Source organism: Salmo trutta, chromosome 13, assembly GCF_901001165.1.
Source record: "Salmo trutta chromosome 13, fSalTru1.1, whole genome shotgun sequence".
Classification (NCBI taxonomy): domain Eukaryota; kingdom Metazoa; phylum Chordata; class Actinopteri; order Salmoniformes; family Salmonidae; genus Salmo; species Salmo trutta.
The window spans coordinates 74207431-74218491 of record NC_042969.1 but is presented as its reverse complement, the minus strand read 5'-3'; the positions used below and the strand labels follow the sequence as shown (position 1 = coordinate 74218491).

At 43.5% G+C, this 11061-nt stretch overlaps 1 protein-coding gene across 1 annotated transcript in view; it reads right to left on the bottom strand.

Moving 5' to 3' along the window:
- Positions 1-264: 264 nt before the first annotated feature.
- Positions 265-11061, bottom strand: part of LOC115206513 (chloride channel protein 2) — a 144820-nt gene continuing 134023 nt past the window's right edge. The window contains exons 20-22 of the mRNA XM_029773584.1: positions 10430-10534; positions 7750-7836; positions 265-836 (exon numbers count right to left, since the gene is read on the bottom strand). Coding sequence (XP_029629444.1) covers positions 627-836; positions 7750-7836; positions 10430-10534 — 402 coding nt within the window. The 3' untranslated portion in view covers positions 265-626. The remainder of the gene's footprint in view (positions 837-7749; positions 7837-10429; positions 10535-11061) is intronic.

Below are 11061 nucleotides of genomic sequence, written 5' to 3'. Positions count from 1 at the left end.
TTTGTTAAGCAGTGACGCCTTAACCCATCCCTCCTCTCCTCTCCCTAACACCCAGATCTCTTCTGTTCTGGTTGGGCCAAGCGCAGGGTGAGTCAATCCCTCCTCTCCTCTCCCCTCCCTAACACCCAGATCTCTTCTGTTCTGGTTGGGCCAAGGGCAGAGTGAGTCAATCTCTCCTCTCCTCTCCTCTCCTCTCCTCTCCTCTCCTCTCCTCTCCTCTCCTCTCCTCTCCTCTCCTCTCCTCTCCTCTCCTCTCCTCTCCCCTCCCTAACACCCAGATCTCTTCTGTTCTGGTTGGGCCAAGGGCAGGGTGAGTCAATCCCTTCTCCATAAGAGCTGAGTAAGTGTAGGGCCCAAAGGCCAACCGGGAGGAGGGGTAAAGAAGAAAGGGATGGAGAGGAAGGTTAGGAGAGGAGTAAGAGGAGAGAGCTCTATAGTCCAGAATTAAATATTGATCCAAGCTATGAGGTTGCAGCATCGGTTGTGGTTTTTAAGTGGGGGGGGGGGCAATGCTCACCCTACTCCTCCCCTCCTCGGCAATATACGTGTCTACATTTACCTGTCCCAATCCCCATCCAATATACCTGTCCCAAACACCTGTCCCCATCTCCCTGTCCCCATCCCCCTCACTGGGACTTCTCATCAGAGTCAGAGGCCAGGTGCTCCCGGGGGAGGGACATGGACTTGTGGCGGTCCCACAGCTTGTGGAGCTCTGTGGCTTCGTTCTCGCTATTGCTGCTGCTGGTGCCGCTGGTGCCGCTGTCCCGGAAACTGGACAGAGGGGGGCGCACTTTCACCCCCTTCACCGCCACAGAACCCTCGATGGCCTTCCGCAGCTATAGAGATAATACAGGAAGAATCAGTCAACAAAGGCCAAGAGACTTGCTCAATCCAAAACAGACCCCTAGCCTGAACACTTTGACACTTAGGGACTACAGGTCACAGTTATGGAGTACCAGTCAATTTGGGATTGAAAATAATTAAGGCTTTGTATCAGAGAGGACAGTTGGGTTAAATGCGGAAGACACATTTCAGTTGAAGGCATTCAGTTGAACAACTGACTAGGTATGCCCCTTTTGTGTAGACCAAAGGAGAATGGTGAGGTTTAACCATGGCAATACTACAGGTGATAATGTAGGGAGTGTGGCTCTGCTACCATGGTAATAAAATAGTCTTGGGTCATATACCGGGGTATTTGGAAATCGCTACGGGATGTTTTTTCAATACAGTCAATACGGTTCAAACTATTAAATTTTTTTGTGCATATTTCTAGTTACTTGTTAAGCAAATACCTGCAGTCAACTTATGCAATATGTTAAGAGATAAAGATTGCGTTTTTCATTTCACCGGTAACAATTTTTCATTATGAAGCTTACCGGTTGTTCCGTCATGTGGTGTTTGTTTACAAGTACACAACGACAAGAGTCACTCTCTGCTGTGCAACATGCACCAGGTGATCTAGTTACAGTAGGGAAATCACAACTAAATGTTTGCCAGCTAGATATCGTATAAATATTAAGTTAAGTGTCTAAAATGTGCTAAATGCTCTGCAGTTGTGCATTTGGTTTGCTAATTTAGTAGCTAGTTAGCTATCTAGCTAAGTGGTTAGCTTCTTCCAAAATCAAGCTTCCCAAATCAATTTTTTTTGTCACATGCACCGAATACAACAGGTGTAGGCCTTACCGTGAAATGCTTACTTACAAGCCCTTAACCAACAAATCAGTTAAGAAAATAGAGTTAAGAAAATATAAAAGTAACACAATAGAATAATAATAATAATAATAATAATAATAATAATAATAATGAGGCTATATACAGGGGGTACCGGTACTGAGTCAATGTGCGGGGATACAGGTTACTTGAGGTAATTTGTACATGTAGGTAGGGGTAAAGTGACCATGCATAGATAATAAACAGCGAGTAGCAGCAGTGTAAAAACAAAGGAGGGGGGGTGTCAATGAAAATAGTCTGGTTGGCCATTTGATTAATTGTTCAGCAGGCTTGGGGGTAGAAGCTGTTAAGGAGCGTTTTGGGCCTAGACTTGGCTATCCGGTACTGCTTGCCCTGCGGAAGCAGAGAGAACAGTCTATGACTTGGGTGACCAGAGTCTTTGACAATTTTTTGGGCCTTCCTCTGACACCGCCTAGTAAATACAGTACCAGTCAAAAGTTTGGACACAACTACTCATTCCAGGGTTTTTCTTAATTTTTACTATTTTCTACATTGTAGAATAATAGTGAAGACATCAAAACAATGAAATAACACATATGGAAATCATGTAGTAACCAAAAAAGTGTTAAACAAATCAAAATATATTTTATATTTGAGATTCAATAAAAGTAGCCACCCTTTGCATTGATGACAGCTTTGCATACTCTTGGCATTCTCTCAACCAGCTTCATGAGGTAGTCACCTGGAAGACATTTCAATTAACAGGTGTGCCTTGTTAAAAGTTAATTTGTGGAATTTCTTTCCTCAATGCGTTCAGCGTTTGAGCCAATCGGTTTTGTTGTGACAAGGTAGGGGTGGTATACAGAAGATAGCCCTATTTGGTAAAAGACCAAGTCCCATATTATGGCAAGAACAGCTCAATTAAGCAAAGAGAAACAACAGTCCATCATTACTTTAAGACATGAAGGTCAGTCAATGCGTAACATTTCAAGAACTTCGAAAGATTCTTCAAGAGCAGTTGCAAAAACTATCAAGAGCTATGATGAAACTAGCTTTCATGAGGACCGCCACAGGAAAGGAAGACCAAGAGTTACCTCTGCTGCAGAGGATAAGTTCATTACAGTTAACTGCACCTCGGATTGCAGCACAAATAAACGCTTCACAGAGTTCAAGTAACAGACACATCTCAACATCAACTGTTCAGAGGAGACCTTCATGGTCGAATTGCTGCAAAGAAACCACTACTAAAGGACACCAGTAAGAAGAAGAAACTTGCTTGGGCCAAGAAACACAAGCAATGGGCATTAGACCGGTGGAAATCTGTCCTTTGGTCTGATGAGTTCAAATTTAAGATTTTTGGTTCCATCCGCCGTGTCTTTGTGAGACGCAGAGTAGGTGAACAGATGATCTCCGCATGTTTGGTTCCCACCGTAAGTGCTCAGCATACGGCCCAGTACACCAGGCGGTGTCAGAGGAAGGCCCTAAAAATTGTCAAAGACCCCAGCCACCCCAGTCATAGACTGTTCTCTCTACTATCGCATGGCAAGTGGTACCGGAGTGCCAAATCTTGGACAAAAAGGCTTCAACAGTTTTTACCCCCAGGCCATAAGACTGGGGGTAAACAGGTAATCAAATGGCTACCTGGACTATTTGCATTTTGCCCCCCCCCCTCCAAACCCTCATTTACACTGCTCCTACTCTCTGTTTATCATATATGCATAGTCACTTTAACTATACATTCATGTACATACTACCTCAATTGGGCCGACCAACCAGTGCTCCCGCACATTGGCTAACCGGGCTATCTGCATTGTGTCCCGCCACCCACCACCCACCAACCCCTCTTTTACGCTACTGCTACTCTCTGTTCATCATTTACAGTATCTCACAAAAGTGAGTACACCCCTCACATTTTTGTAAATATTTGAGTGTATATTTTCATGTGACAACACTGAAGAAATGACACTTTGCTACAATGTAAAGTAGTGAGTGTACAGCTTGTACAACAGTGTAAATTTGCAGTCCCCTCAAAATAACACAACACACAGCCATTAATGTCTAAACCGCTGGCAACAAAAGTGAGTACACCCCTAAGTGAAAATATCCAAATTGGGCCCAAAGTGTCAATATTTTGTGTGGCCACCATCATTTTCCAGCACTGCCTTAACCCTCTTGGGCATGTAGTTCACCAGAGTTTCACAGGTTGCCACTGGAGTCCTCTTCCACTCCTCCATGACGACATCACGGAGCTGGTGGATGTTAGAGACCTTGCACTCCTCCACCTTCCGTTTGAGGATGCCCCACAGATGCTCAATAGGGTTTAGGTCTGGAGACATGCTTGGCCAGTCCATCACCTTTACCCTCAGCTTCTTTAGCAAGGCAGTGGTCGTCTTGGAGGTGTGTTTGGGGTTGTTATCATGTTGGAATACTGCCCTGCGGCCCAGTCTCCGAAGGGAGGGGATCATGCTCTGCTTCACTATGTCTCAGTACATGTTGGCATTCATGGTTCCCTCAATGAACTGTAGCTCCCCAGTGCCGGCAGCATTCATGCAGCCCCAGACCATGACACTCCCACCACCATGCTTGACTGTAGACAAGACACACTTGTCTTTGTACTCCTCACCTGGTTGCCGCCACACACGCTTGACACCATCTGAACCAAATAAGTTTATCTTGGTCTCATCAGACCACAGGACATGGTTCCAGTAATCCATGTCCTTAGTCTGCTTGTCTTCAGCAAACTGTTTGTGGGCTTTCTTGTGCATCAACTTTAGAAGAGGCTTCCTTCTGGGATGACAGCCATGCAGACCCATTTGATGCAGTGTGCGGCGTATGGTCTGAGCACTGACAGGCTGACCCCCCACCCCGTCAACCTCTGCAGCAATGCTGGCAGCACTCATACGTCGATTTCCCAAAGACAACCTCTGGATATGACGCTGAGCACGTGCACTCAACTTCTTTGGTCGACCATGGCGAGGCCTGTTCTGAGTGGAACCTGTCCTGTTAAACCACTGTATGGTCTTGGCCACCGTGCTGCAGCTCAGTTTCAGGGTCTTGGCAATCTTCTTATAGCCCAGGCCATCTTTATGTAGAGCAACGATTCTTTTTTTCAGATCCTCAGAGAGTTCTTTGCCATGAGGTGCCATGTTGAACTTCCAGTGACCAGTCAGTATGAGGGAGTGTGAGAGCGATGACACCAAATTTAACACACCTGCTCCCCATTCACACCTGAGACCTTGTAACACTAATGAGTCACATGACACCGGGGAGGGAAAATTGCTAATTGGGCCCAATTTGGGCATTTTCACTTAGGGGTGTACTCACTTTTGTTGCCAGCGGTTTAGACATTAATGGCTGTGTGTTGAGTTATTTTGAGGGGACAGAAAATTTACACTGTTATACAAGCTGTACACTCACTACTTTACATTGTAGCAAAGTGTCATTTCTTCAGTGTTGTCACATGAAAAGATATACTCAAATATTTACAAAAATGTGAGGGGTGTACTCACTTTTGTGAGATACTGTATGCATAGTCACTTTAACCATATCTACATGTACATACTACCTCAATCAGCCCAACTAACCGGTGTCTGTATGTAGCCTCGCTACTTTTATAGCCTCGCTACTGTTATTTTTCACTGTCTTTTTACTGTTGTTTTTATTTCTTTACTTACCTATTGTTCACCTAACACCTTTTTTGCACTATTGGTTAGAGCCTGTAAGTAAGCATTTCACTGTTGTATTCAGCGCACGTGACAAATAAACTTCGATTTGATTCATGTGGTTCCCACCATGAAGCATGGAGGAGGTGGTGTGATGGTGCTTTGCTGGTGACACTGTTAGTGATTTATTTAGAATTCAAGGCACACTTAACCAGCATGGCTACCACAGCGATACACCATCCCATCTGGTTTGTGCTAAGTGGGACTATTTTTTGTTTTACAACAGGACAGCCCTGTGTAAGGGCTATTTGACCAAGAAGGAGTAGGTGTGTCCAACATTTTGACTGGTACTGTAGGTCCTACATGGACGGAATCTTGGCCCCAGTGATGTACTGGGCTGTACACACTACCCTCTGTAGCGCCTTATGGTCAGATGCCGAGCAGTTGCCATACCAGGCGGTGATGCAACCGGTCAGGATGCTCTCGATGGTGCAGCCGTAGCACTTTGAGGATCTGTGGACCCATGCCAAGTCTCCTGAGGGGGAAAACTTTGCCGTACCCTCTTCACGACTTTCCTGGTGTGTTTGGACCATGATAGGTTGTTGGTGATGTGGACACCAAGGAGCTCTCGACCCGCTCCACTACAGTCCTGTCAATGTGAATGGGGGCCCTCCTTTTCCTGTAGTCCACAATCTTCTCCTTTGATGCTCTTTGTTCTTTGCCTTGCAGTCTAATATTTGTTTGGTCTGTGCAGCAAAATCTGAATACATATTTTGTTACTAGTATAACCTTATGAGCTGGGCTGTCTGTCCTGCAAATACTTTAGGTTAGAGACTAAAGTATTTGTTAGCATTTAGTTAGCATTCTCTATGGGATTTGACATGTACTTGTTAGCATTGCTAACCTTCGGATAACAAAGGCTGAGCGGGGTTCGAAAATTGCTCCCTTTGTGTACAGTGCCGGTATTACTGAATATCCTGGTATTGCACAAGGTCGGTATGAAGACATGACAATATGGATACTGCCCAAGCCTATAATAAAGTAAAAATGACCACTTTTTATGGTTATGGAAGTCAACATTTATCAGCCCTAACAATAGCCCTGATCAGATGTCATGCCACACACTCCATCCCTCTCCTTCCCCAACCATGACAGACATCTGGCCAACAGCTGTTTCTAAACACACACAAACACAGCCTTCCCTGTATATCTAGTTATTAGGAGGCATAAGGAGAGCTGAATACAGCAGTACTGTGTGACAGAGAAAGTACTGCTGCATTTGACCCTGTTGGTCATCTATGAACATTTGAACATTTTGAAGAACAATCTGGTCTTAAATGGCCATGTACTCTTATAAACTCCACCCGGCACAGCCAGAAGAGGACTGGCCACCCCTCAGAGCCTGGTTCCTCCTCCTTCCTAGGTTCCGGCCTTTCTAGGGAGTTTTTCCTAGCCGCTGTGCTTCTACATCTGCATTGCATGTTGTTTGGGGTTTTAGGCTGGGTTTCTGTATAGCACTTTGTGACATCTGCTGATGTAAAAATGGCTTTATAAATACATTTGATTGATTGATTGAAGAAGCAAGGCGAGGAGACGAGAGGCGAGGAGAAGCTCGTCTCACTGCTGTTTTTGTCTGCTTGTCTAACACCAAACAAAAGGCCTAAATGTCAGCCAGTGGAACAACACTGTGCTTAGCAACAATCTCCTGTTTTCCAGCCAATTTACAAAGACTGTGTGCTTCTGCCTGTTTTGTTTGTGAAGAGAGAGCAAGAGAGAAATAACAAGAGACAGTGAGAGGAGAGACTGCAAGGAACATTAACCAGTAATTTGTGTGATGATGGTGACAGTGTGTGATGGTGGTGACAGTTCCCTTTCAGTCAGTCAACTTCGGTACAACACAAAGTCATGACTTTGGTTGAAGGAACTAAAATCACGCCTGACAAGGACAATGAAATCCGTTGGGGTCGGGATTCCATTTTCCCACAGTATTTTGTACCGAAGTTGATTGAAAAGAGAACGTAACGTTATGACTATAACTACTGTTCCCTGAAGGAGGGAAACGAGGTCCCCACACCGCATGTTCCTGGGCTCGGTGAAAAGCGGTATTAAATTGAAGGAATGAATCTGAGCCGTACGCTTATCACCTGTGGATGGCGGGGCTTTCATTGGCCTTGTCAGGCCTGATTTTAGTTCATTCAACCAAAGTTGCAAGAGAGCGACTCCCCCATAGTATGTTGTACTGACGTTTCCCTCCTTCAGTGAACAGTAGTTACAGTCATAACGTCATATTATGCTGATGATTGTGACAGTGAGAAAGATGATGATGGAGATGGCTATGCCAATGGTGGCTGTTGTGATGTTGTAATCGATGATGATGATGGGACAGTGCCATTTTGATGTGATCTGTGTCACTCACCTCTTTCAGGGACACCACTCCGATGAGTCGTCCAATGCTGGTGACGTAGGCATGGTCCAACCCCAGCAGAGAGAAGATGGTGTGGGTCTGGGGACAAGAGAACAATACACTTAGAATCCACATCCAGAACAGAACCAACTGCTAGAACACTTAGAACCAATATATAGAACACTTAGAATCAACAGCTAGAACTGTTAGAATCAATATCTAGAACACTTAGAACTAACTGCTAGAACTCTTAGAACGAACATTTAGAATACTTGGAACGAACACCTTAAACTGCTAGAACCAACATCTAGAACACAACCAACCATATATTTCCTTTTGACACTCCCTTAGAGACATGGCGTCCTGTGAACATCTTAGAGAACCTATTAAACTACAGCAGTTAGTGCATTAGAACAGTCAGCTCAGTGGTCACTGGAGAGCTGAATGGTGTGCAAGCTCCTTCCTCATTCAACTAATGAAGTAAATCAGCAAGTCATCAAAAGTAATCACCTTGATTAGACTAATCGGGTGTCTGAGCACCACTGAGCTAGATTGTTGTGAAAGGTACAACATCCCTACTGATACTGTAAGCTGCTAGAACCTCAAGCTTGAGCCTAAACCCAAATCACAGGAAATAGAATAACCTTATTGTTATTTAAATATTGAATGCAATGGGAGTTAACCATTACAATGTACCAGGAAACAAACACATAAAACAGCATGGAATACACGTCACCCAGACTGATAGACACAAGAGAACAAACATGAATGTCCATAAGTCTCTCTCACACAAACACATAGACACAGACAGAGACACAGACAGACTGGGACAAAAATTGATATGGCAATAAATTGTCTGAATTGATGCAATAACGATAAATATGATGATAGGGTTAAAACAATGTGCCCACAGTGGAAGCAAAAAAAATCCTTTAAAAAAGGTCCAATGCATCTGTTTTTTTTTTCCTGGGTAACAATTAGGTATCTTACTGTGATTGTTTTCAATAAAAACATTTTTTAAAAGAAACAAAAATAGCTTCTGAGCAAAGAGCAATTTATCAAGTTTTGCTAGGAATGTCTGGGAATTGGGAGGGAAAAATTGACAACTTGCTGTTGTTGGCAGAGGTTTTGAAACTTTTTCACCAGGCAGGACGAAACTCCATCCCACCAAAACAGGCTGAAATTTCAAGGGGTCTTTTTGGAAAGTATTACTCCAACCTCATAGTATGTATATATAAACCACAGTAAAATCACGTTTTTGACTGGTACTGTATATATAAACCACAGTAAAATCACGTTTTTGACTGGTACTGTATATATAAACCACAGTAAAATCACGTTTTTGACTGGTACTGTATATATAAACCACAGTAAAATCACGTTTTTGACTGGTACTGTATATATAAACCACAATAAAATCACGTTTTTGACTGGTACTGTATATATAAACCACAGTAAAATCACGTTTTTGACTGGTACTGTATATATAAACCACAGTAAAATCACGTTTTTGACTGGTACTGTATATATAAACCACAGTAAAATCACGTTTTTGACTGCACTGGGCCTTTAAACTACTACTACTAGTGTGATGGTTGTACCATCCTATTAACAAGCCCCCATATTAGCAAACTTATTTCATTTCAAACTACACATTTCTCTAGTATAGGCTACTTATCATAATGAACGACATCAGCAAAATGCCTGCGATAAGTGATTGGTATGGTCGCTGTTGATCGTCCCAGCTCTAATACACACACTTGATTTGTTCTTCTATCCTCGTGGTGACCTAAAATTGATTTCTATACAAAATCCTATTTTCCCTAACCATAACCCGTAACGCTGTCCCTAATTCGAACACTACTGTATCCCTAAAGCTTAAAATAGCCTTTGTCCTCATGGGAACGTGGAAAATGTCCCCACAAGCAATACTTTTCCTTGTTTTACTATCCTTGTAGGGACCTTTGAGGATAGAAGAACCAACCATACACACAGATGAATATGTGGAGGGAGTGGGTGTTGGCAGTGTGCGGAGAGGGAGGTTGAGGGAGGGGAGAGCTTGATGGATTGGTGCAGAATCCCACTCTTAAATGTTTAAACAGCAGGCACACAGAGCAGGGAGGAAAGGAGGGGAGAAGAGAGGAGAAGGGGGCAGTCATTATGAATGGAGGACATTAGGCCTGAGTGAAAACAAGTGTGTGTGTGTAAAAATGCTCTGTTGTGTATGTGAGTGTGTGTCACGGTAGGACAACTAAATCAACACTGTTCAAAAGCACCCCCCCATTCACGCAGCCTGTTCTTTTCTCCGGCACTCAGAGAGAGACTTATTGTGGCAGTACAGACATGCTTGTGTGAGTGTGTGCGCTTGCAATGCAGTGGCTATAATAGCATTGACACCGGACTATCCATCTACTATACTCATTTTACAATATTAATCCTGGAGAATTTAGTCAAAAGGGGGTTGTACTGAGCAGTAAGACAGACAGACAGACAGACAGACAGACAGACAGACAGACAGACAGACAGACAGACAGACAGACAGACAGACAGACAGACAGACAGACAGACAGACAGACAGACAGACAGACAGACAGACAGACAGACAGACAGACAGACAGACAGACAGACAGACAGACAGACAGACAGACAGACAGACAGACAGACAGACAGACAGACAGACAGACAGACAGACCTTATGTAGTGAGGTGCGCTCCACCAGTTGGAAGGGGGCAGGGTCGATCTTGCAGTTGTCAAAGTTCACCTGCTCGTCAAGCTGGTTCTCCTCCCACTCTGCAATCTGCAACCCAGAGGAATAGGAGGATGAAGAGGAGAGTGGAGAGAAACAGTATGGAAGTACTCTTAGACATATAGAATACTTAAATGGTCTTTACATCCATGGTGATAAAATAATGGACATGGCATGTATCTTTGATTCAGTAAGGTGTTCACTAATATTTCAGAAGACAAAAAAACACCTTTCGGAATATCAATTTAATGCCTTAAACTCCAGTGATTGTTACCGATATGGGTTCCTCAAATCTAAATGCTAATAGCTTAGCAAATATGAGAGTGCCATGCATAATAAGCATGGCAGCAGTTGAAAGGGAAACACGTGAGATTTTAGAGATGACAGATTATGGCATAATGTTCAGAACAAAAGGTGAGGATAAAACAGTTAAAGTGCTTATCAGTGGAAACATCTCAGACTATTTCAATTGACTTACCACCAAGCATTTGAGCTTTAATCTAAAATCCAATAATTCCTAATATCAACCAAATCACTAAGCAAACCCCAACACTAACTTCAATCCCTATTCTACACCA